The sequence below is a fragment of the Manis javanica genome, chromosome 4 (assembly GCF_040802235.1).
Source record: "Manis javanica isolate MJ-LG chromosome 4, MJ_LKY, whole genome shotgun sequence".
NCBI classification, from domain to species: Eukaryota; Metazoa; Chordata; class Mammalia; order Pholidota; family Manidae; genus Manis; species Manis javanica.
Window position 1 is genome coordinate 180,227,344 of NC_133159.1, and position 25,224 is coordinate 180,252,567.

Below are 25,224 nucleotides of genomic sequence, written 5' to 3' on the forward strand. Positions count from 1 at the left end.
CTTCATGGGAAGATGTTTAGCCACTGACTTAATTTCTTTAATAGTTGAAAGGCTATTTAGACTTTTTATTTTGTTGTTTTCATAAGCTTTATTTCACCTTTATCTCACCCAATTTTAAATGTCTACTTTGAGGCATGTTTTAGTGTACATAAAACACTGGTAAAATAACTGAATTTACATACTTTGGAGATACCTTCTGAAAACCTTTTTCTGTTCAGGTAGTATGTTTTCAGAAAAGCGTGGAGCCCACCACCACCTAAGCAACCCGCTTTCATGTCCCACCCTGCAGTGGACGCCTGAATTCAAACTTAGGGCTGGTCAGCTGTCACGTGCCACACACGTCACTCTTCACCCCGGCCCGCTGAGCAGGCGGAGCCACGAGCGCGTGGACGCCGGTGGCTGCAGGCCATCCGGAGCGGTGGCCCCGCCCACCCCCACGGCAGCCCCCCACTCACAGTTCCGGGCGTGCTCCCTGGAGAGCAGGTGGTTGGCCAGAGGCGGCGTGTAGGTCAAGCACTGGACCGTCGAGTTTAGGAAGCAGGTGTTGCCGAGGTTGTGCAGCCCTGCCCCCACACGGTACACGCGCTCCCACCTCAGGGACAGCCGCTCCACGGGGAAGAGCACCCTCTGCGGGGCGGGGACCCCATCCCCGCGGCTCTCAAACGCGTGCTCGCTGCCTGGAGACAAAGGGGCCAGGCAGAAAGGATGAGGCATGTTTTAGTGTACATAAAACATGGGAGAGAGACAGCGGACACGCGCACTTAGCACACACCGCTCAGGACACAGCATCCGAAGGGTCACCGGGGTTCCCATTTCCGGGAAGTTCCTAGAAAGCCCAGAGCCTCCAGACTGCTTAGGTGCTTAGGTTTAGAATTCTGAGACCCCCCTCCACAGGTAAGAGGACAAGGCTCGGACAACCAGCAGCTGTCAGAACCAGGCCCTGGCGCTCTGAAGCCCACCGTTTCTCTTTCTTGCTTCAAAGCCCTGCTTTGATCCTATTAGCTGCACACGAGTAACCTACTAACCAGGCACTATCAAGGACACAGATCTCCTCCTGACCAGCCCTGTGTTATTACTTCTGTCACTAAAACCCCCCGATTTCATATGAAATTCATCACTCTCTGACTACTGTGTGTCTGTCCCTACTTATAAGTCAACGTTTCACCCATCCACTTGGTCAACACACAGTGAGGCTCTTTCTGCCAGCAACCTATGCGTCTGTACCCCGTCTCCTGGCCTGTGGTTCATCTCCACTCCTGTGGCGACTGGCTCCCTCTGTTTTTGGGTTCAGCAACACGTATTTGCTCTTTAATGACTCTAGCTGATAGGAGAAACTCTTGCTGGCTGGCTCGAACTCGATCTTCTGCAAAAGGACCTTCTTAGCAGAGGCGGCCAGAAGCTTCCCCAGCTCTCCATCATCAGCCAAGTCCTTGCGGCCAGGTTTCAGGGCTTCCTTCAGCTTATCGACTATCGGCATGGTGCATCACTGCGGGGACAAGAAGGAACGGAGCAGTGAGGGACAGGTCCCAGGAGCAAAGCATCGATTCCCTGAACATTCCCTCTTTGGTCATTATGGATGCTGGCCACCACAAAGCTTCTCTAGACTGGTTGCCAGTCCTACAAAGGAGGGTAAAACACGAAGACAGATTACTAATCACTTGGACATAGTAAAGCCCACACTTCTCTCAAAAAACAAGGCACCTTCACAAATAGCGCTAAACATGCTAAACAGACTACCGCTCAGCGTGTGTGTCTCCAACGACTAATTGTGGACATCCTGCTTGCAGCAACTTCCTTCAAAAGGTGACCATGTGATCCTAATGTCTGCTCCAAGACAGGGAAACACTAACTCTCGTAAGACACTCTGATGGCGCACACAAATCCACGTCACAAAGGAATGAGCACGCAGAGTTAGATCTGCCTGTCTGTTCAGACCTACACTCTACAAAGTGAAGGTCATGGGCCTCATGTAGCCACTGAACATATGAAATGAGGCTGGTCTAAACTGAGATGCGCTCCAAGTGTAAAATACACTCCAGATTTCAAAGGCTTAGTATAAGGTAAAATATCTCAATAATATTTAGATTGTTTATAAGCTGAAATATTTTACATGTATGGGGCTAAATAAAATACGATGTAAAAATTAATCCCACCTTTTTATTTTTTTAACATGGCTACTGTACAATTTCAAATCATCCTTGTGTCTTGTGTTATTGGATGGTGCTTGCACAGATCATCCTTTTATGAGGAAGGAGGTGGGAAGGAGGAGAGAAAGGACTAGAACAGTCCACACGAGACACCTGACCCTGAGCTGAGTGGGGAAGCGGCAGGCATGTGCTGTTCCGTCACTGTTAGCTGTAAACTCCAGGGACAATCGTTGGGACTTTTACGAAGGCTTCCATTCTTCGTAAAACAGAGACCAGAAAAACAGCGCCAAAAGTGGGTGTGGGGTCACCCAGGTCAATGCTGAGTGCTGGCTACCTAACAGTCCCTAACAGAGGACTGACAAGACATGGCAGTGGGGTGTGGAGAAACTGTGATGACAGGAAACCCCATAACCTCTGACTGCTGCAGCTGTAGCCACCTCGTTTCTTCCCTCCCACTACCTCTCAGCTCAACCATCCCAGCCAAAGCTCAAGGACTCGTTGAGTTACAATTAGAAAGACATGTTACTTAAACTGCTCACTCCCATCAGACAAATGGTGACCCCTTCAGGTACCTGGTCCCCAGCCTGCCATGGAGAACCAACCAGTTAGGGGTACCCCCAATACCCCCAAACTCCGCTCTAGTGGGAGGATCTCCACCAGCACCTCACACTAAACCAGTCATCATTATTGAGCATTTGATTCTGTACATGGGTCAAATTTCTTTTTCTATAAAAATGTCCATGAAGGACAAACATATAAGAAATTTAGTTTTAAAAAGCAACCATAAGCTCTTGGATTTGAGGAAATACAAAAACCTTTTCCAAGAGTTCTCACCAGCTAAGCAACCATTGCTGGGTCACATGTGGGTACCTCCAGGGCACGAAAAACCCTGTGCGGCTTACCTGGGATGTCTGAGCTGGGGTGTGCTACTGCAGCAGCATGGGGCCAGGTTTGCGGCCAGGCTAGGCAGGTGCACTGCTGGGCCCTCAAATTCCCATGCGCCTTTGCCCTGTTACGTCACCAAAGCAGCAAGCTTGGCGTCCAGAACAGGCATCAGAATCTGTGAGATGAACAGAGCATCACACGAGGCCAGCTCTTCCTGCGGTCCCATCAGCTCCACTCCCTGGATGTGGAGCAGGAAGGCCAACCACCTACTGGGAACAGCAGGCATTAAGGCTGAAGAAATAGTGCACGACTTAGGAACAGCCAGCAGGAGACCTGAGCTAACTAGCTACAAATTATTTACAATGTGTGTGATATGAAGACACTGTTCTCTATCTTGGTCTTCCTCAGTGACAAATCCAGTGAACAAAAATCTTCCCACACCCACCATTCAACTCTAGTTTAAATCGCATTTCTGAAGAATAAGAGGTAATGGATAATAATCTCCAAATTTCTGATTTCATGAACCAATAAAAAAAAAAAGGGCAGCAAACCGCCAAGTTTTCTCTTTGCTAAGTGTGGGGTTTTTATCTTTAATCCAGAATCACTGTGACTACATATAATTAAGGTTCTTAAAAACTTTTTCAATCAATCGTTCAAACATACACAATGTGGAGTGAGGTGAACAGCCATGTGCCCTTATTCAGCATCAACAATTACTATGTAGGACCAACCCTGATTCCTCTCCTGTCCCATGACTTAACAGCAGATTTCAGATATATCATGTCTGGTACCTGTAAATAAAAGCATATCAACAACAAAATAATAATAATGATGAACCTGATCTTAGAATAAAGGTCAATCTGTAAATGATGACATCCAATTTTAGGAAAAACTCCCTACAATGTTCCTCCTTCAGTCAAGACTTACAGCTCACCACGGGCAGGTGAGGGCTTTGTCATGGGCAGACACGAGTCCACGGGTGGATATTTGGGAACCAAGTAGCTAGAGGATAAACATAACTTGGGAGCTAAAACCCAATTTAATTCAAGGTAAATAATCAAAGGAACATTCGTCAAATAGCCCACTCCTTCATGGGAGTCACATTTTGAGCAAACCTGTTTCCAGTTCTGAAAGAAAGATCAACTTCTATGTTATCAATTTCACCAGAAAAGTTAAGCAATAACCTAAAAATGACTTCTGTCTGAGATGTAGGAACCCAGAGAAAAATGTCCTTGAAATCTTCAGCAAAGCCCCTGATGTACACACTTGGTAAAATAAACACTCTTCAGAACTCAAAGACGCTCTCTCCCTTCCACACTTCTCAGGGTTCAGGAAGGGCTCACGCTCATCCATGTGCGTTTCCACCTCCAGGAGTATTTATTTAAACACAGCTTCCTCCAGAGAAACACCACTCCAGCACAGTTTCTCTCTCTCCTCCCTTTAAATTCACTTTTCCAGGATAAATTGCTCTCAAGACTCACAGGGTCAACCACGTGCCGGCGGGGGAGGAGCCCAAACCGACAAGCCCAGGGCCTCCCAGGGGCGCTTTCGGGGGCGGAGGGGTGGGGGGTGCCTCCAGGCCGTCCTGCGGAGCGCGGAGCGCGGAGCCCCGGAGCCCGGCCCCCACCAGGGAGGGCAGACTGAACACCCTTCTCCTGCAGCCTGATTCTCCGCATCCCTTACCGAAAGCCGACTCTGAGAACCAAGATGTGCGCCCGTCGGTTCCAGGATGCGACTCTCGCTCCTAGAACCGCAGGGGAGACCCAACACTCCCCAACCAGAGCAACGGACATTTGCAAAGCCCACGTTGTGGACCCACTCACTCACACCCACTGTGCCCACGCCGTGCCTGAGGAAGGCTACCTTCTCCGGGACGAGGCTTTCCCACTTCTCTCTGAAGCTCAGCGCTGAGAGCTCAGCTCCGCTGCAAACGGAAGGCGCTCTCTCCGACTCTGACTTAAGCCCTTCCAGAGAAAGCCTGGACCCTGCGCAAGGGACGCCTCCGTGGGTAAACCACCGTGCCCAACCTCGACACAGGCCACTGCCTCCTCCCCGGCCTGGGCTCCGGGCTGCGCAGCTATCCCCTCCCCTCCCGGGAGCGCAGAGAGCGGACCCCGGGCAGTGCCGCGCGCACTCCTCCCGGGCTTCCCCGCGGACCGTAGGCCCGCTCCTGCGTGGCCCCAGGCCCTTCCCGTGCACACCCAGGCCCTCGCGGACCGCGCGGCACCGGGCCCTTCCCGTGGACCCGCGGGTCCCACCGTGCAGCCCCGGCCAGCTCCTGCGTAGACCCCCAGCTCTCCCGTGGACCTCCGGGCCCTCGCGGATCGCGCGCCCGTCTCCCAGAAGCGTCTTCGGGTGCGCCGCATCAGGCCGCACCTTCCCGCGGCCCCGGCGGTAGCCCTCCACCCGGCCGGACGCGCAGCTGCCCCGGTCCGCGCGACGCCCCGATCCGGCCCCAACCTACCCTGCTTCAGCCGCCCGGCTGCAGGCCCACGGCGCTAGCGTCTGCTCAGTCCGGGTCCCGCACACGCATCATCCGGGCCTCGGGTGCCTCACACACGTGTCACGGCGACGCTTAAAGGGGCCGCAGCCCGCGGTCCGCGCTGCCGGATGCCGGAAGGCTCCGGCAACTTTAAGGGGCGGGGCTAGCTCCGGCCACCTCCCTGAGCCAACCCACAGCCGCTTTATGCGCGCGAGACGTCATCTCCCATCTATCCAGCCTACGCGATGACGCTACGCGCAGAGCTCGAGACGCCCCGCCCCCTTGGCCGGCGCCCAGCGAGTTCCCGCAGAGCACGTGAGGCTCCCGCTTCCGGGTTCGGCGGACGTGCAGCCCCCGGGGTGCACCTGGGTGCAAGCTGGCCGTGCCTCCAGAGCCTCTGGATGCCAGGGTCTCCCCCGCTAGGGCCTTTAGAGACCAAGACACAGGCCGAGAGCGATGAGGGCAGCAAGCGCAGTGAAGCCGGGGAAGCCGAGCACAGCGCTCTTGGAATGATGGGTCCCGGAGTGATAGCATTTGATCTTGAGGTATCCGGGGGCCCTGCGCAATTCCCTGGTCCCCTTCCTCTCTCCGAAAGCGTCATCCCATGACGACTACGTTAAGGTTGTGGTCGGACGTTTGCAAATACGCACTGCTTTTGCAGGATTTTAAAAATTACCTTTCTCCTGAAACACTGGGCGCAGGTGAGAACCTCCACTGGTTCATCTCCCAGAAGCAAAGGGTGCGGATAAATGACTTTTCCCAAAAGGCAGAACTGCACACGACCGTAACTCCTGTGTCTTTCTTGGCAACGACGTGTGAAGGGCCAGCTGGACAAGTTCCTGGTGAACAACCTAGAGCTGGTCTTCGTGCCCACTCCCCAGCCCTCCAGCCCTGCAGGGGAGTGATGGGGTTAGGGAGAGAATGGGCGGGATTGGAACAAATTCACCGTGTAGTAATTATGTGAGTCCTGGTGTTTTGGAGAGAAATGAGGAAGCAGAAACAAAGCTTTAGGAGCCTGAGATTGGGGTCCATGTCCTGTGAGAGTCCTCAGCTAAACCTCAGATGGAGATTTGTCCCTAGTCATCTCTGTGCCCTAAAACAATGATTTAAAATGTGGGGGCAGGATGAGGAAGGGGGTGGCAATTGGCAGGGGAATTAAGAGACGAGGGTTTTATCCTAGTGCTGCCCTAATTAGCAGGTTGCTTTGGACATTTAACTAACCCAGGTCTCGAGTTCCTCATCTGTGAAATAAAGGTGGTAATCTCCCGCAAATCTTTAATTCTTCTAACAACCAAACTGAGGACATCTGCTTCCATTGCTGAGCTCATACTATGTGTCAGATACCAGGCTAGTCACTTTACCAACATTGTATGACTTCATCCGCATCAACCCTACAAAAAGATATTGTTCCCATTTTACAGTTGAAAAAACTGAATGCGCAGTGGTTCCGCCAGCAAGTGGTGATGCAAAAGTTTAAAGGTTAGGCTCCCAAGTTCATACCTTTGGCTCAGGCCCTCAGAGGTCACCCTGAAATTCTCATGAAATGACAGCAATTGCCTGAAAGGCCTCCATGCTGCTTCAGAGTATAATCTGAGACCTAGAGGTTGGGAAGTCTTTGGCCACCCACACTCCCAACCTTACTGCCTTTCAGATTCTCTCAGAGAAGCTTGCAGAGTGGAATCTCCTGGAGGTGTGCTCCCATGGACCTTACCTGAATGACTCAATCTCAAAGGTCACCAGAGACGTGTAAGTTAAAACCACAATGACATTTCACACCCACTAGCACAGCTAAAATTAAAAAGAAGCCATGTTGGAGAGAATGGAGCAATAGACTCTGTTGTGAGATTGTTGGGTGTGTTAAATGATGCAGCCATTTATTTTCAAAGATAGTTTAAATGTTCTTTAAGCAACATAAACACCTACTCTATGTGTACATGCATTGCTATTGCCACTGTACTGCATGTAGGCTTGTAAATAACAAGTGCAGACACCGCCCACGAACTCTCTCCCCCTCTCCCCTACCCTACCTGGGATCTTTGGCATCCTGAGTCCAGTAAGTGCCTGCTGGACATCTCCCCCTGAAGACCGCACCAGCACCCCAAACTCACCATCCCCCAAAACAGCACATCCCTCCCCTCCCCTAAGTTGCCCCTCCTTTTCTGCCCTGTTGCCCACTTGGGCCGGTGTGCTGGAGCTCAGACCAAATGCTGCCACGTCTCACGTCTTTCCAGGCTTCCTAGTGATCTGGCTTCCAGGAGGGCCTGGCCATGCGGAGGTCACTCCGCTAAGACTGGAGGGCAAAGGAAAAGTGAATGAGGGCCTTTCCCTCCCTCCATCTTGGCTTTGGATGGAGTTTCTGGTGTGTTTCCAGCTCCGCCCAGATGGGCCCCCTGTGGTTCCATCCTCCCATCTGACCCCTGCCTGAACTCCTAGAAGGCAGCCCCCTGCCTCTGTTCCTCCCCCCAGAGATGCTAACAGCGTCCTGCTATTCCCTAGTCAGCTTCTCAGGGAGTTCCTTCCATCAGGATATAACCAGTCCCTGCGCCAGTCCCTGTTTTAAGGCTGCAGGAGTGGTTTCAGTGTTCCTGGGTGGACCCCGGACGGACGCTGACAGTAACCCTGACATCCACCTGCCCAGCCACCATCTGGTCTCCTCTGCCAGCCTCACCTCGTGTAAGGCTTTAATCATCAAATTCTGCCAAGTTTACCTCTCACATATTCATCCAGCTGTTCCTTCTCCTCCATGCCACTGCCCAGGTAACGCCCCTCTGCATCATCACCTGAGTGACCGCAGTAGCCAAAGCCATTGCTCACTCCCGTAGCCCCTATGCTGATGGGAAAGCCAAGCCCCTTAGTATGGTCGCGAATGGCCCCTGGGGCTGGTTCCTGGCCTGCCTTTCCCCTCATCCCCACCCAGGCCCTGCCCTGGATCCTTCGGCAAGCTAAAGCCAAGTGCCCCCGACCCCAGTCGGGCTGCCTCTGGTTCAGGATCACACTGGTCTTTGGCCTAAGGTTCCCTTTCCCATTTGCCCTTTAACAACTTCCTTGGGCACCACCTCCTCCAATAAGTCTTCCTGGATTCCCCCTATCCCTGCCTTAGGTTGGTGCTGCTTCGACTGGCTTGCACATTCCACTTATACATTCAACTGGAATGCTCTCTGGACTTCTCCATCCCCTGCTATGACTCATAAGAGCCAGCACTACGTGTCCTTCAACCGTGTGTCCTGGTGCACGGTGGATAAATGTTTGTGAAACCCAACCAAATGGAAAATGAAATGCTTGAGATGAGAAAATTGAGTGATCTCTAATAAATCCTGTAAGAGAAAACTAGAGAAATACTAAAGAAGGAATAAAATATTCTCAATTCGAAAAAAGCTGTAACCAAAATAAATCAAAGTAGGACTTACCTTAAGAAAATATGCGTCAACAGATGAACAGTACTGTTCCTGGCCCGCAGGTCCAGGGAAAGTGGACTTGGCCCCTCCTCCAGTTTCACAGCCCATGGGTGGCCAAAGATGGGCGCTAATTTCTAGAGAGATCTAAGGCCAAAACATTGCAGGCTTTGCTTCCTATGCGCTACCTCTGCTGAGCCTACACAACCCTAACAACTTCCAATTTCTAGAAACTGCCAAATTGAGATATAAAGCCTGGTCTGGTTGGACTCAGCAAGGAAAAAAGCCACAAGATGGGCCCCCCAAAGCTATGATTGAGCCACCTCTCGGCATACAGACAGCCTGAAGGATCTTACCTTTTCATGGATGTGTTTGGTGATTTGGCCAAAAAGTAGCCAGCAGGCCTTGAATCCCTGTGCTGGCCATGGCCGCTTGCCGGCCTCCTCCCCCATCTCCTAGGTGGAGTTAGAGAAACTAACCCAACGTAAACGGTGTGTGCTTGCCCCGCACACATAGGAATAGCTGCCCCTGACTGCTGACACTGAAATCCTGCCACTCCGGCGCCCAAGGTCCTCTAACGCCTCCCCACCCACCCATGTCCTCTCCTCAACCCACCTCCCTCCCCACAAACTCAGGAGGCTGCCCCTCCCCTTTTGGACACCATGCACACTGTCTGCCCTGCCTGCGGTCTGGCTCTGGGTCAGCTTTGTGCTCCTCCCCTGGTGCCCCTGGGGTCATGTGACTGGTCACTGTTTTCCAAGCATGGCTCAGGACAACCATGTGTAAACTTTTCAAGAGTTTCCAAGACCCTGTCTTTGCAGTCCCAGCGCCACCTTGCTTCTGGGCCCTCCGCCCTCCACCACTGCCCAGGGGGCACACAGTAGTCCCAACTAGACTTCTGTCCCTTGCCATGTCTAAGCCCACCTGGGAATGAGGTGGGTGGAGGCAGGTGCGGCCAAGGCCGCAGTTGCCCATCGGGTTTGAACTGTAACGGATTCCTCCCAGTGCCTGGGAGAGGAGGTGATGGGCCAAGAGGCTGAGAACCTGCCTTACCTCTGTCCCTCTCTTTCTGGCTGAAAACAGAGGCCTCAGAGGCGCCAGAGCGGGTGGGGACAGGGAGAGGAAGAGCCCGGGTCCCTGAATCACCACTGGAGGCGCCCACCAAATGTCCCATTGATCGTGACAGGAAATGAACTCCATTTGTATTAGCCTCTGAGACGTCGGGTTTATGCATCATAGCATCCAGCCCCCATTCCCAACTTCGCCTGAGGGGGAAGCAAAAATATCAGGTGGCCTAAAATTAAACATGAAACTCAGCTTTATTTCAAGGTAATGGGGACAGCATTGCGTCTGCCCCACGTATTGAACTCCATCCTCAAATCTTTCCTGACAATCACCCTGTCTCTGTATCGACCCCCACGTGACACCCCACCATACTGTAGACTCTGAGCCATGGTTTTGTTTCTTTAATTGGAAGTATCCCTCCCCATTGTTACAGAATGAAAATGTACAGAATTATCTTGTTTCTGAATGTCTTTTTCTTCCCCCACAATTTGTTCCTTGCAGGAGAAAATCTATTAGAGCTAAATGAATCCCCTACACCAAGCACTTTCACTGCAGGACAATGGAAGGCAACTGCATGCAACGAGGTGAGCTGTGTGCCAGCTCAGAGCTTGAACCCGAGGCTAAAGATAGACCTGTTCATGCATGAACTTGAAGGTATTAATGTAAAAATCTATGCAAACAGCAGACCATCCATAATAAAATTGACCCTAGTAAAATATCTGTAGCTCTGCTGTTTTGATTTTACTTTGTTAGCTCAGGTAAACATAAACATACCCATTAATAGGTGGTAAAAGGAAGTGCTACTCAAACTTCTGAAGTACTCTGGCCAGTCCTGGCAGCTGTCCCACCCTCCTTCCTACTCCAGCCCTGAGCGGTCTCTGCGGATTGGACCCTGAGGTGTGTTTCAGCATTTCCATTTTGAACCCAAGTATGCTGGGTGGCCTGGCCTGCCCAGGGAGCCAGGCTGTCCTCATTTGTGCCCAATCACTTTCTTTTCACAGAATGAGCAAGACTGGGGGGAAATAATGGTGTCTGGTAGAATCCCTCACAATCTGGTTACCCCCCTATGTGGATCTTCAAACTGATTTAAAACCATTTGCAAAGATCAAGAAAACTTGGGTAATGGTTGAAACCGTATCGTGGCAGGGCCGTGGCCGGGAGCTGCCCATGGTGGCTTGGACAGTGACTGATCCCCTCCAGTGCCTTGGAGAAGAGGTGACAGGTGTCCCTCCCAAGCCAGAGAATCACAGTGCATGGAGTTTGTTACACCCTCCTCTGCATTTTTGTGTTTGAAAATATCCGTAATGAGAAATGTTTCTCAAAGGTCACATTTGACCTTAACACTTAAGTGAAATGGGTAGCAATTGTCTGATGTGTTGTTTGCTAAGACCCCACCTATATCTGGCCTGCAGGTGGCAGGGGCACAAATGCCAAGCAAGGTTATTTGCATGACGTGGAAAGTGTTATTGGTCTAACAAGCTGCTGAACCATGTCCCATATATTTCACCCTGTAAAAAAAAAAATTTCTGCAGTAGGTGATACTAAGTGGATGGCACTGAATGCTTTGTGACACAGACCTCAGTGGCAGCTTTGTCCCACTACCCCTTTACTGCTTCAGGACAGCATCCATAAGTTCATTCTTGCTGATGAGGCGGCAGCTGCACCACTGGGAGCCACATTGCTTGGCCCTGGAAGAACACATGGGCCAGAGTGGGCGAATGTTTGAATGTACCATTAAAAACTCTTCTCTGGCGACTTGAAGTAACATGGGACTTGGTAAAAGTTTAAATTATGATGGAAACATCTTTCCCAGAATAAAAAAAAAAGATGGAGAAGGGAGGGCAAGGTGAAACTCGTAGAACACGAGAAACTTGGCAGAGTGACTGCAGTGTATGGACCCAATGTGGGTCCTGATCCAAACCAATAAACCACGAGAAAGCATTTATGAGACCACCAGCGATGTCTGAACAGTGAGTAGATATTTGAGGACATCCATGGATTCTAATTAAGTTTTAAGGTGCGATGAGTGCATTCCAGAAACAGTGTTTATTAGTTATTTTTTAGAGCAACAAACTGAAACATTTGCACATCAGACTGATGTCTTAAGTTTACCTTTCCCAGTAACCTTGGGCAGGGCACTTGGGGCTGTAGGTGCAGGACTGAGAAGGAAGATGGGCCATGAATTGCTTGCTGTCCAGATGCAAGAGGGGTGCTGGGCTCTGCTTTTCTGTGTGTGTGTGTGTGTGTCGCAAATGCTTCCTAACTGAAGTGAGATGCATGTCCTGAGTGAATGAAGGGGCCCCCGGCGCACGCTCCTGCCTCCTCACCTATTTAGGAAAACCATGTTCCCTGTTGTGTGCCCCACTCCCTGCTGCACCCCATGTCCTCCTGAAAGCACCATCACTCGGGATAAAGTAGCCCCTGCCCCCACCCATGGGACAGGCTCCTTTGGAGGTGTTCGCCCCTGTTCTGAGGCTAGGGAGCAGCAGCCAGGAAGGCTGCATACAGCCACACCGGAGAGCCAACATTCTGATAATATTGTTTATTGTCCATTGACTGAGCGATCACTCGAGAATGATACAAAGCATCGGAGACATGCGCAGTCTGCTTGTCCACTTTCAATGACTCTCATGTGTTCCCAGCACAGGAAGATCTCAGACTTTATACTCCAGCAAAAACACATTGCCCAAAACTTAAGGAAACAAAAATATCCAAACAAAATCAACAAAGCTTTAAATTATGGCAGCAAGTCTGATATTTCTTAATACTTATCAAGCAAAGATTCGAAAAAAAATACTACACTGTAAACTTCATTTTAAATATTCTGAGTTGCTTGCATGAAAACAAGAATAGAGGAAGGAAAAAGCACAGTGCTTAGAATATAACATAAATTAAACAATGCCAAATGGAGAGCTTTCTTAAACTACATATATATTGCAATTATTTACTGTGAAGGTATTTGAGTGGCTCTGTCTTTGGCCTGCCACCGGGCACGTCTTGAGTTTTGTTTTGTTTTTTTCTGCTCATCATGGGTAGAAGACCAACGTGCATGGATCGACTATAAAGGCCGTCTTTTAGAACCAACCTACTCAAAGATCCTTTACTTCGTAATAATTCGAACCAGAGAACAAAAGATGGAAAACAGAAAAGCAACAATATTCAAGGAACTAAAGAGAAGGTCTGAAGGAATCCACCATCACAGGCCAGCTACCGTGCCATGCTTCCCACACTGGGTCAAACGCTTCCACGAATGCAGAAACCTTTAAGGAAAAAGTGCAGGTCTAACACCTACCAAGGGTAATACAAAGACAGCACAGGAATGATTACAACTGATGTCAGAAACAAACCAAACCATTTAAAAACTCAGCAGAAACAGCAGTAAATGTTACAGAACACCATAAGGGAAGCCAACAAGGGTGGGATGTTATACTGATTGGAGGGGTCTGCTGTACTTGTATACACTGAAATCACACGGACTGGTCCATTACGACATCTTACAAACTTTCTATCACTGTACAGCATGAAAGTGCCCTTGGATAGGGGGCTGATTCCTGGATAGTCTCCTGATCTGCCCTAGAAAGGGAAGTCATCGAAATCTATGCTGACCAGGTCCCAGGCAGGCATAGGGGTTGCATGCCACCTGGGGGTCAGGAGTCTTACAGGTGCTTTAGGGTCACTGCAGAATAGAGCAGGTTTAGAAGGTGATTTGGAAGCATTTTGCAGAAGGACCACTCACAGGCCGACAGACTTCAGTTTCACGGTGGGTGTGTGGGCACGTGCATGCACAGTGCACGTTCCCATAATGTGCACGATAAACTCAGAACAGTTTATCTTTACAACACAAGCAGGAAGAAAAAGGAGATTGTCTATTGTTACTGAGAAATTTCTGCCTATGTTAACCCCCATTTTACTGGCACCAGAAAACCATTTTTAGGGAATAGGTTCCCTTGCTTCCTGTGAAGTTCCTTAACTGAGAGAGCTTTGTGATATAAGTGGAGGTTGGTACACCTGCAACTTCGGTTCACATACTATCGAGAATTCACCTTTAGAAAAATGAGATGTCTCTTAAAGCTGGCCAGTGTCCTACAGGCCTGGAAAGAAATGAATTTTACTGAAGACACCTAACCTCCAAAATTCGTCCCTTCCTAGGTAGGACTTCATACTGCTGAGCTAACCTCACTCACAGAAATCCATGCATTGCACAGGACTGTCAGTCTTTGAGGGAGGTCATAATAAAGCTGTGGCTCTGGGCTATGTTGGGGGACACAGCAGGACCTAGCTTCTGATATCCTCAGGATGTGCAAATAGAACACAGCCAGCTCACGTCACTGGCCACACTCAACTCTTGCAAAGCCGGTTCCGTGCAACTCCATCTGGACGCCCAATGCTGGGACGAGGAGGATGCCAGAGAATCTTTAGAAGCTCAGGAATAAACTACAGGGGGAGTCACGTGTCACTGCAAACATCTGCCCCCAGGGCAGAATGCTGTGGAATCCCCTAGGTTGGAGGGGGTGGGGAGGGGGCAGGGGAACTGAAATGACTTGGCTGAAGCTGAAGCTTGTCGCTCCGTTTCTACAAGGCCCCATGCGGAGGCTCCCGCCAGGATTCTGTGTATCTAATAGGATTACTGGGGGTTCCTTCCAGAATGAGCCACTGGGCCAGGCTGCTCGTAGACTTAACGGGAGTCACAGGTAATGGGTGTCACAGTGGGCACAGGGGAGACGGGCACTTGCAGGGGGCAGGGACTACCACCCTAAGGCCAGAGGTGTGGACACTGCAGGAAACAAGGGACAAGCCAGGGATCTGGTAGGCCTGCTACACAGTCTTGCAATGACCCTCAAAAGTTTCTGCAAAATGCACATTTCTAGGCTATGTCCTGACCAGGCCAGAGGGACCCTAAAAGTGCTTCCCGCTCCGCACTTGTAGCGGTGCCAGGGCTGGGCCTAGGAGGGAAGCCCATGTGTCCTACCCCTGCCTGCACTCAAGATTGAAGACCGAGATGCACAGTGCCCAGGAGGGCAGATGGAGTGTGGGACCCACCTCTCCCTTCAGACCCACAACGATGTTTAAAAGGAGAATGGGGGTGGGGAGGAGAATCACGCTAATTTAGACCCACTTAGATGACCGTTTTATTCATGCTGTTTCTGGGGAGGGATGTCAGAGCTGGACCAGTCTAAACTCTCGGAGGCTTTGCAGTCGGCCACAGCGGTAATGTTGGCCTCTTTACGGGTCCTCAATGTCGAGAAACTCCTGCTTGGGGGGTGCCGCTCCACGGTACCACGCACAGGAGCCATCACTTCTCTTGATGCAGGCGAAGGACTTGGCCTGGTGCCCATTGATGTTCTTCTCTGTGACCCAGTCCATCCAGAGGCACTCGTCCGGAGAGGAGATGTAGCACGGGATCATGGGGCAGCGTGTGATCTAGGGCGAGGGGCACGGAGCTGGGTTCAGTCAGGGACTCAGGCCACTCAAGGGCGCATCTCTAGAACCTAGCCATGTGCCTGGCAAAGGCGTCTGAGGACAGTTTCTAGAACGAACGACCAAATGACACAGCAGGGAGGGAGGGGGCTGGGACCAGAGCGGAACCTGCCCCATCAGCACCCTTTCTTGAGGCCTGTACTCGCCAAGCAGCAGCAGGTGGCCTGCCCAGGATGCACAGGGCCTGGGGGAGCTTGCGGGACATGGGTTCAAGTCAAATAAAAAGGATGGTATCTTGCTGTCAAGCACGCATGGGCTTTGAGGGGACCAGCAGGTAGCATTTTGGTGAAGGACCCTGAGTCTGCAGAAGGGTGACAACTTTTGTGGCCACGTAAAGGAAAAGGAAGTCCTTGGTTTTGATTTCATGTGGAGCACAGGGTCTGCATGACATACATGGGGCTGCAGATTCAATTTGCATTTTACATGAGCTAAGGGTGGCCTACTGGCAATCTGAATGGGCAGAAGGGTCACATAAGCAGTGCCAACCGGTGCTGGCGAAGCCCTGCAGCCTCACCACAGGCAGCACTTGGCCCAGTACCTTCTGGCCCCAGGCTAAGCTCTGCAGACACCAAGGGGCGCCTGGCACCCAGCAGTGCCTCCTGTGTTGGGGCTGCAGGCAGGGGCGGGGAGGACAGAGTGCCCAGAGAGAGGATCCACACCTCGGCCACAGTTCACCAGCACTGCTGGCACTGTGCACCGCCTCTGGGCTGCTTTTAAGGAGGGGCCTGGGGCATTCTCGACACACAGACCCCACGGTGACCCAGACCCGTGGTGTCAGAAGTGCAACCCCTGGGACACTCTCTTCCAACAAGGGCCTTGACTTTGCACTTGTGCACTTGTAGAAAAATACTCATAGGATCATGTTCTCCCCACAAAATTCCCCCTCCCTAGAAGCTACAGGCCACATGGGAAGATTCCCCTTACCTCCCAAATATCCCTTGACAGAGGTGAGTCTCAGGGCTCTGCAAAGACCCGGGCCCAAAGGCTCTGTCCCCAGACAGCCTCGCTAGGGTCCCTTCTGGGACGCCGCGGGCTGGGAGGCCCTGGAGAGCCAGGGAGCAGACCCCAGCAGCCCGCCAGAGGCAGCAGTGACGGGGCGGCGCCCGGGAGCTGTGCAGGCTTACCTTGCACTCACAGCCCATCTGGTACCTGTGGTTCAGGCTCTTCTTCTGAGTGGGGCTCAGGGTGTCCCAGGGCACAATGAAGTCACAGAGGGTGATGTGCATTTTGCCGTTCCCCTCGGATTTCCCTGGGAAAGACAGGATCACCTGCTTCAGGGTAAGTTAAGAGCTCTCTTTCCACCCACCTCCCGAATCTGGACGCTGCTCAGGCACGTGGAGATTTAGTTCCAACACCATGTCTTGCGGGCTGAGTTGTGACCCTCTCCAAAAATTCCTAGATTGAAGCCCCAACCCCCACATCTCAGGGTGTGACTAGTTGGACAGAGGGTCTTTAAAGAGGTGACTCAGTTAAAGTGAAGTCGCTAGCCAGGGTGGGCTCTAATCCAAGAGGAGTGATGTCCTAATAAGAGATCAGGACACAGACACACACAGAGATGACCACGTGTGCACACAGGGAGAAGACGGCCATCCACACGCCAAGGAGAGAGGCCTCAGGAGGAACTGGCCCTGCGACACCTTTACCTTGGACTTCCAGCCTCTGGAACTGTGAGAAAGTACATTTCTGCCGCCTGAGCCCCCAGTCTGTGGTATTTAGTTATAGCAGTTCGAGCTGACACCACGGACTGTTTATCCTGAGTATTAAAAAGATGAATGCATGCTCTCTGAGGAAAACTTGGAAGACACAGGAAAGAATAAAGAAAAATATCTCCCATTTTCATTATCTACAGCCAACATCTTGATGCATTTCCTTCTAATGTTCTCTTATGTGCACATCTTCATACCCAACAGATCCATGTTGTAGGTAGACTGTGTTGTTTCCTGTTTTACTTTTCACTAAATATTTATCACAAGCATTTTTTCCTCTTGACAAAAAACTTGTAATTCTGGGTTTCTCCATGAAGAACAGCAAAAACATGGAATGTCATCAAGTTGGGTCTGCACTGGATTCCCTTCTTTGGCACCGATGAGGCGCTATTCACCTCTCGGACCTTAGGCTCCTGATGCAGCACCTCCCTTCCTGCTTCCGGCGCTGAAGAGTTCACCCTGGCGTGTGGATGGCCGTCTTCTCCCTGTGTCCACACGTGGTCGTCCCTGTGTGTGTCTGTGTCCTGATCTCTTATCTTTAGCCTTAGCATTAGCCCAGCAGGAGAAAAAGGCAATCCAGTATATTCCAGAGACTGAAGGACCTACCAGAGCTGGGAGGTCACTTAAAACCTCATCCCTCCTGCTACACAGTTCCTTGTCTGGACACAGATGCCCAGTGACACGCCCCGGGGCCGGCAGAGTGGAGGGCAGACAGGAGCCTCGGACTGCCCCTCGAGCACCTCCGAGTGGCAAAGCTTGGGCACATCCAACCCAATGGTCTCAGGCACGGTGCTGGCTGAGGAGACCCCACTAACAGGACCACAGATCAGTGCCTTAGCTTGCCCACGGGACACCATGAATTAATGAAGCCACACGCTGTCACCGTCACCCGGGAAACAACGATGGGCTTGCCTGAGGCTGTGGGCAGCACTAGTGTTGTCCTTTGTGCTGGGCAGGTTCACTCCCCGGATGTGGACTCCCAGGCTCCTACCTCTCTTTTGGCCGCCCCTCTCCCCAGGGGCGCTCTTTCCCTTGTGCCTGTCTGGACTTGTCTGACATTCAGGGTGAAGAAAAGGGTCAAGGAGCAGGATGACCACTAGAGCATTTATTCTGAATCCTAATAACTAAAACAAGGTATGTGTGTTTGGTGGCTTTAAACACTGCAAAAACAGATATTTGACATCTTTTTCCAGACCTTCAGCCATTTTCTATGAGTCCAGAGTAGCTAAGGAAGGAGCAAAATGGACAGATGGCAAGTAATTCATTCCTGTTCCCTGGTTTCTTCTAACATTTACTACCTACACAGGTGCACTGCAGCCCCTCCCCTGCCCAGCTCGTCATCATTACGGACAGGCTGAGTCCCCTTTGGGTCTGCCCTCTGAACAGGGATGTCTGCTGTCATCGTTTGACCGGCATCAGTGTCTCACCTTGTATCACTCCTTGCCTTCCTAACGTGCCTTGCTCCTTAACCACAGCGGTGCATGAAGGGTAAAGGCTTAATCCTTTCCTGTTTATCCACAGTTCCTCGCACATAGTAATTGTTCAATAAAAGCTTACTGACTCCAGCATGGGTATTTGTTCTAACAATTTGCTTCGTTATCTTTTTCTGCTGTCTTCCATGTTGACCTTTTCACCATCAATTCAAGCTCCCGCTGAGAGTACACAAAGGCAGAACGTGGAGATGAAATGCAAATTGTGTATTTTCAATGTCCCTAGTTACTGGGCGAGCATGGACCTAGGATGTCACGCATAACAGGCGTGGCGTCTCAGAAGGTTACGAGGAGACCCTGTTCAGTATAGATAATTAAGACTCAGTTGGGCATGTCTGACATGAGCATCTGTTCCAACGTCCCACTTACATCTGCCTTGGAAAAAAGCAAAGGTTTTCTTGGATACAGAAACACAGGAATTAATTAAAATGTGTAACTGAGGGTTGTATGTTTCTTCTTCCTTTTGGAAGAGAGGACTGTAGACGAAAACGGCAGCAGGGCCAATTCTATAGCAGTTCCTGAACATCGGTGCCTCGTGGTGCCCAGCTCCGCACGTGAAGCTGAGTCACCAGCCCAGGAGGAGGTGGGCTGCCTCGGGCCATGCAGCCACTACAGGGCTACAGCCAGCGCTGGCGGAGTGGTCTGCTGGGCCCCGTGATTTCCGGTTAGCCCGTCCTGACTGCAGGAGAAGATGTAGAGCCTGTGCCTTGGAAAGTAAACACCAGACTCGATCCAAAGCTCTCTCAGAGCCGGAGTAAGAAGTTGGATGAGAAGGGCCCTCTGTAACGGGGTGAGTCAGCCACTGCTGCAAGTGCCTTTTATTGATCTGATGCCCCATGGCCAGTTAGGAAACTAAGATGTGCCCCATGTCCCTTGCTTGCTTCTGCTATGCAATGCAAAATGGTCTAAAGGTGACTGTCACATTACCAACTGCATGTATCTTCACCCGTTTCTGATGTTTACTACACGTGGAGCTGTAATTTGGATGGTTCAAGCCGTAGCAAGCCTACAGATTGCACACTGTAGTTGGCTCGGTAATTGTCTCCTCATTCAGATTGGGAACAATTTAATGGACCTGTGTGTGGGCACACCAGGGGACACACACACAGTACAGGTTAAACAACCTTTGATGGCACAAATGAACGACTGAGCCTCTGCATAAAAGAAAATATCAATGTTAACAGAGAATAAGTGAAATTATTAGGCTCTCTGTGTTTGATTCACACTTCATTTGGACACAGACGCCTCTCCCTTTCAGAAAAGCAGAGGAGCAAAACGGATTCCCCTACCATGTCCCCCAAAACAAATAAAACAAAGTAGCCACCAGCAAAATAATCCCCACAAAGCCATCATGTACAATCTCTGCCCTTGACTCTTGTCCTGGACCCACACTTTCTAAGCAGGCCTGCGGTTTCCTCACACTCACCAGGGTAAGTGGGACAGAGAAAGGACGTGAACCCCATACTCAGCACAGACACTGGATTCCAGGGCTCCTGACTGCTGGACAGAATCTGTCTCCCCGACCATCCTGCCCCAGGACCTAGCCAAAGGGCCCTGGGGTCTCAACCACCCATCTCCTGGAATAAAGGGCACTGCCACGGTCCTCAGGACCTCCCGGCAAGAGGCAGGTCTGACTGACTGCAAAGGGCCCCGGGAGATGAAAATAATGTCCAGAGAGTTCCTTGGCAAAGGAGGTGTGGGCCGCTGGGGCTCAGCCCTCCTGAACGTGTGCTGACTGGCTGTTCGGCACCTACGGAACAAAAGGTCGGCCTCTGACGCAGAGCGGGGACGGTTCTGGTTAGATGCTGTGGCTCGGTCCTGGCTGTACACTGGACTCCCCTAGGGAGCTTACAGAATGCCGACACCTGGGCCCCACCCCAGAGGTTCTGCATGAATTGGTCTGGGGTGCGGCCTGAGCACTGGGATTTTCCACAGGGACTGCTGGGTTAGATGTCGAGCAGTTAGACATCTAAGAGCCGGCCCAAGGGAATGCAGAAGCAGAGAGTGACGGACCCGGGGGTCAGGACGACCCGGCAGAGGTGTGCTGAGGCATGTCTAACCACGGGCTCCATGGGAGGAGTAGCTCCAGTGTGTGGCATGTGCTGAATTCTGGGTACAAATACACCCACTTCGGCCAATTTCAAGGTACCGAAATGACATCAAGCACAGTTGAACAATCAGCTTATAAAAAGGAGTTCAGGCACACACCGCGGGGCCAGGGCACACGGCTCCATCTGCCCTCCCCGCATTTCCCACATCTGTAAAACGGGGATCACAACAGTGCCTTCCTCATAGCGGGTTGTGAGGATTAAATGGAATCCGAATGAAAAGCATCTGCAGAACGTTAGTGCCAGGGCAAGGGCACTCCTATTTCTACTATCTGGGAGACGAGAAGCCTGCTGTAGAACCCAGACCAAGGTCACTGCCCCTCAGGCAGGGCTTCCGCAGCTCTGCAGTTTTCCCAGACGCCCCTAGAGGGCGCCGCGAGGAGGCCGAGCCCCAGTAAAGGACCCGCACAAAATAAGGATGCAGAAAACTAGATGCTGCTGGTCTGCTGGGGCAGTAATTCCCTGCTCCACGGGAGGTTTTGCCTCCTTTCTCTCTCCTCCAGATCTCATTTTTCTGATCATAAAAGTAACAGATGTCATAACTTGTAAAATGTAGCAAATACAGGGAAGTACAAGCAAGGAGACCTAACAGGTGCTTCCCTCCTTGCTGTCCTGCCCGCTCATGCCATGCCGCGTGCCACGCAGCCCCTCTGCCCTTGCCATCTCCTGCGTGACTGCGGTGGGGTAGTCAGGCTGCAAGACCTCTGCACCATCATTTGGTCTCTACCCCCACTCTCCTGTGGATTTCAGTTTTTTCTTAATGTAAAAATAGTAGATATTGCAAATGTAAAATGATGCAGCTTGCTTTGTCAAACAGTGCAGCAGGTCCTCAACTGATTAAACAGAGGAACCATATGTCTGGAAATTCTACTCCTAGGCATCTACCCAAGAGAAACGAAAACACACGTCTACGCAGAAACTTGCACATGTCCACAGGAGCACAATTCTTAATAGGCAACAGGTAGAAACCACCCCAATGTCCACAAAAGGATGAATGGGTACACAAAATGCAGTCTGTCCACTCAGTGGAATACTTGGCCGTAGAAAAGAGGGACGTTCTGACACACACTACAATGTGGATGGACTTTAAAAACATTATGCTGAGTGAAGAAGCCAGACACAAAGGACCACATATTCTATAATTCCATTAATATAATCTGGAATAGGGGAGTCTAGAGTCAGAAAGTAGATGAGTGGCTGTTGGCTGGGGCTGGGAGAGGGGGTCAGGAAGGTAAAAGCTACAGGGTACGGGGACGTCTTCCTGATCGTGGTGATGGCTGCCGCCCTCTAAGAATACACCCAAACCATCGAATGACAGACTTTAAAAGGGTAAATTGTATAGCGTGTGTATGTTTAATAAAATTGTTAACACATAATAGATGCTCTTAATACAAAATTTAGGAAATTGAGAAGTGCCTGTAAGGGACAAAAAAGATCTCCCAGCATCCCTGAGAGGAACAAAATTCTGGTAGTGACAAAGAAACCAGGGAGACAGATGCTGGGCATCAGCATTTTGGTGGGGGAGGAGGTCAGAACCTCTCTGTGTCCGGCTCACTCCCACTGCCCCTCCCCCGCCCGGCCATCTCCTGCTGCACAGCCATGCTCAGCACCTTCTCCCCACGCGGAATCTGGATCCCAGCCCCCACGAGGGTCTCGTCCCACCCCCCCCACACAAAGCCTGCCTCATTTTCTAATTGCCCTCCTGCTGCCCTCCCAGGGGAAGGCGAGCACCCCCTGCTGGCAGGGGCCCAGGGCTTCCCTCTTGAACTTCCCATTCCACTAGGCACAGGGCTGGGCACCCACTAAATATGCGTCGATTTTTGAATACTCTCAGTGGAAGGGAAAAATGGTACAAGTAGCCTCAACAGAAGAAAATCATGGAGATTTGGACTCAGAAGTATTTCTATGATTTGATTTGGACTGTGGACCAAAATACAATGTCAGGCTAGGGGAGCTGTCCCTCCTGTCTCTTCCTTTCTCTTACGTTTGTGATCCGACTCCTACTTTGCCCAGGAAGAGGGCAGTAACGTCCCTTAACTGACCATGACAGCAGTGGCCAGTCCAGGGCCCCCAGCCACACGTGGCTGTTTACATTTACATTTAAATCAACTGAAATGAAGTTATATCACGGCTCCAGCTTCTCAGCTGACCAGCCACGCCTTGAGTGCTCAGTGGCCACGTGGGGCCAACGGCTGCCAGGGACGCAGAGCAGCAGGGCACAGAGAGCATTCCCCCCATCACTGCAAGTCCTGCTGGACCAGCAGGTCTCAGCTCAGGGCAATCCTGCCCACCAGGGGACACCTGGTGAGGTCTGAGGACCCCACGACTGGGAGGGAGAATGTTCTGGAAAATTTTATGTAAGAATAAAGTATGGAAAAAAACAAAAAAGAGATGCAATAGTAAAAATGTGCTCTAGCCATACAATGGAATATGAGTCAGCCTTGGAAAGGAAGGGAGTTCTGGCACCTGCTCCAACGTGGATGAGCCTTAGGACATGATGCTCAGGGAGACCGGCCAGTCACGGAGGGACAAACGTGACCCGAGTCCACTTACAGGGGGCCCCGGGGGAGTCAGCTTCATAGAGACAGACAGTAGGACGGTGGGCACCAGGGCTGGCGGGGGAGGGAGCGGGTGTTCAATGGGGACAGAGCTTCACTCTGGAGATGCAGGGGCGGCTGCGCAACAGTGTGACGTGCTTAATGCCTCCCAACTGCACACTTAGAGTGGTTAGAATGGTGACTTTTATGTTACGTATACTTTACCACAATAAAAAGGAAAAAAAGAGACACAGTGACCGGGAGCCAGGTACAGACCTTTACCTGCTCTGCCTTGAGGCTCCCAGCCTCTTGCACGCACCTCCCTTTCAGGCACAAAAGTTAAAAAAGTCTCGCCTCTTTGTGTCCACCTGATCTCAAATTTCCCATGAATACAGTTTACGTCATTTCTTCCCATCAGGTTCCAGTTCTAACAAGTAGAAAAGCCACTGAGGCAGAGAGCTCAGAGACTTCGAACAGCCCCTGTGGCATCGGCCCCTCTGCCTCGCGGGCCGTTTCCTGAGCTGCCCTGGCCGCCGCCCCGGAGCCAGGAGGCACAGGCCGGGCCACCTCCAGGAACATTCCACGATCGTTTCCACATACACACCTGCAATGAGATACTCCTTCTTCCCTCCAATGTCCAGCGAGACCCCGCACACGGCAGAGGAGGGCGCCGTGTAGATGAACTCTATGTCCTTGTCAGGTCCTTTGAACATCTGGAAAGACGAGGATGAGGAAATGTAAACAGAGATCGGCTGCAGAGCCCACAAAGCCCCTCCCCACCCACAACATCTGGGGTGGCCCGAACTGCACCCACAATACTGCCAGCACACCAAGGGGGACAGAAAGGTACCAGTGAGATAGGTCAGCAGAGGGCCACTCCAACTGCCAAGTGATTCTCTGGCGAGGTTCAGCCCTTAGTATGGCAGCTGTCGGCGGGCAGGCGTACATTGCGCCTAGAGGGAATGGTCTGACCCTCGCTCTGCTCCCTGCCACCAATAAGGTCGTCTCACAGTCTCTGGGGAGGGACTTGTATACCTCCAGGTAACTCTGTCCTAGCACGGAAGACCACCACCTTTGTGTGTTACCAGGAACTCGGGTCAAGCAGAGCGGCACCCCTGCAGTTAGCATGGACTCCATGGGCAGGCGGCTTGACTTCTCGACTTCGGATTTACCTAGGGCCTTCTGGGAACACACCTGCGGCCCAGGTGCAGGGGCGCTTTGTTCCAGCGCCCTGGCAGGAAGTGAGAGAAGCCACAGCCAAGATGTTCCTGCTGCTCCACCAGGGTCAGTGACAGGTGGGGACACGGGCATGGACCGAGAACGGCCCTCCACCCCCGTGTTGGGAGTGGGAGATAGTGAAAAGGGGAAAGCACCCACATATTCCAGGACTGTACACAGGAGACTAACTAAATGGAGGTTCAAATGTACACCCCGTGAGCCAGCTTTGCAACAGCTGCGCTCTACCCCATGCCGAGGAAGATGACGCTAATGGCGGCGACAGCACACCGTCTTGGCCGACGTCTTTTATCAAAGGGCTGAGACGCTTGTTTGGGGCTGACACCCCTTTTCACAATGCCTTAAAGAGGCCTGAGAGCAGAGATGTTTTTCTCCCCAGCTTCATAAATAGAGCCCTTGGCACTGAGAGACCGGGCCACCCATTAAATGACATGATGTAAGGATTAAGCACTTCACTGACCTCCTCGCCACATTTCCTCTAGTCCACTTTAGTTTTGTCACAGAATTAGATACCAATGGCTACAACTACCACCGCCTTATAAAGCAGTCTCTCCAGCTGGAGCCTGGAATTTTCTTCCCTTATAGACCAAGTTAGTTCCTGACAACAATAATTTTCCCCCAAAGATGGGCCTTCCAACCTCTCACCATGTTCTTTCACCCTCCCTCCATCTCCCTTGAAAAACATGGGTTTCTTGCCA

The 25,224-nt window shown here is 51.4% G+C and overlaps 2 protein-coding genes and 1 long non-coding RNA gene across 6 annotated transcripts in view; 1 reads left to right on the plus strand and 2 right to left on the minus strand.

The window, feature by feature from the left end:
- USP36 (ubiquitin specific peptidase 36) overlaps positions 1 to 5,672 on the minus strand; it is a 34,686-nt gene extending 29,014 nt beyond the window's left edge. The window contains exons 1-4 of one of the 4 annotated variants that reach the window (XM_036996870.2): positions 5,497 to 5,659; positions 3,050 to 3,207; positions 1,225 to 1,486; positions 456 to 677 (exon numbers count right to left, since the gene is read on the minus strand). In XM_036996870.2, the coding sequence (XP_036852765.2) occupies positions 456 to 677; positions 1,225 to 1,477 (475 nt within the window). In that variant the 5' untranslated portion in view covers positions 1,478 to 1,486; positions 3,050 to 3,207; positions 5,497 to 5,659. Of the gene's footprint in view, positions 1 to 455; positions 678 to 1,224; positions 1,487 to 3,049; positions 3,208 to 5,496 lie in introns of all 4 variants that reach the window. The other 3 variants (XM_036996867.2, XM_036996873.2, XM_073236023.1) reach the window with 3 other exon arrangements.
- A 163-nt stretch (positions 5,673 to 5,835) lies between these two features.
- LOC140849209 (uncharacterized) lies at positions 5,836 to 10,687 on the plus strand. The gene is made up of 3 exons (XR_012130929.1): positions 5,836 to 6,059; positions 7,166 to 7,260; positions 10,473 to 10,687. It is a non-coding gene; the product is annotated as an uncharacterized lncRNA (long non-coding RNA).
- A 1,811-nt stretch (positions 10,688 to 12,498) lies between these two features.
- The window catches only part of TIMP2 (TIMP metallopeptidase inhibitor 2), a 45,965-nt gene continuing 33,239 nt past the window's right edge, over positions 12,499 to 25,224 (minus strand). Inside the window, exons 3-5 of the mRNA XM_036997110.2 lie at positions 23,895 to 24,003; positions 16,574 to 16,698; positions 12,499 to 15,392 (exon numbers count right to left, since the gene is read on the minus strand). Of these exons, the coding sequence (XP_036853005.1) occupies positions 15,195 to 15,392; positions 16,574 to 16,698; positions 23,895 to 24,003 (432 nt within the window). The 3' untranslated portion in view covers positions 12,499 to 15,194. The remainder of the gene's footprint in view (positions 15,393 to 16,573; positions 16,699 to 23,894; positions 24,004 to 25,224) is intronic.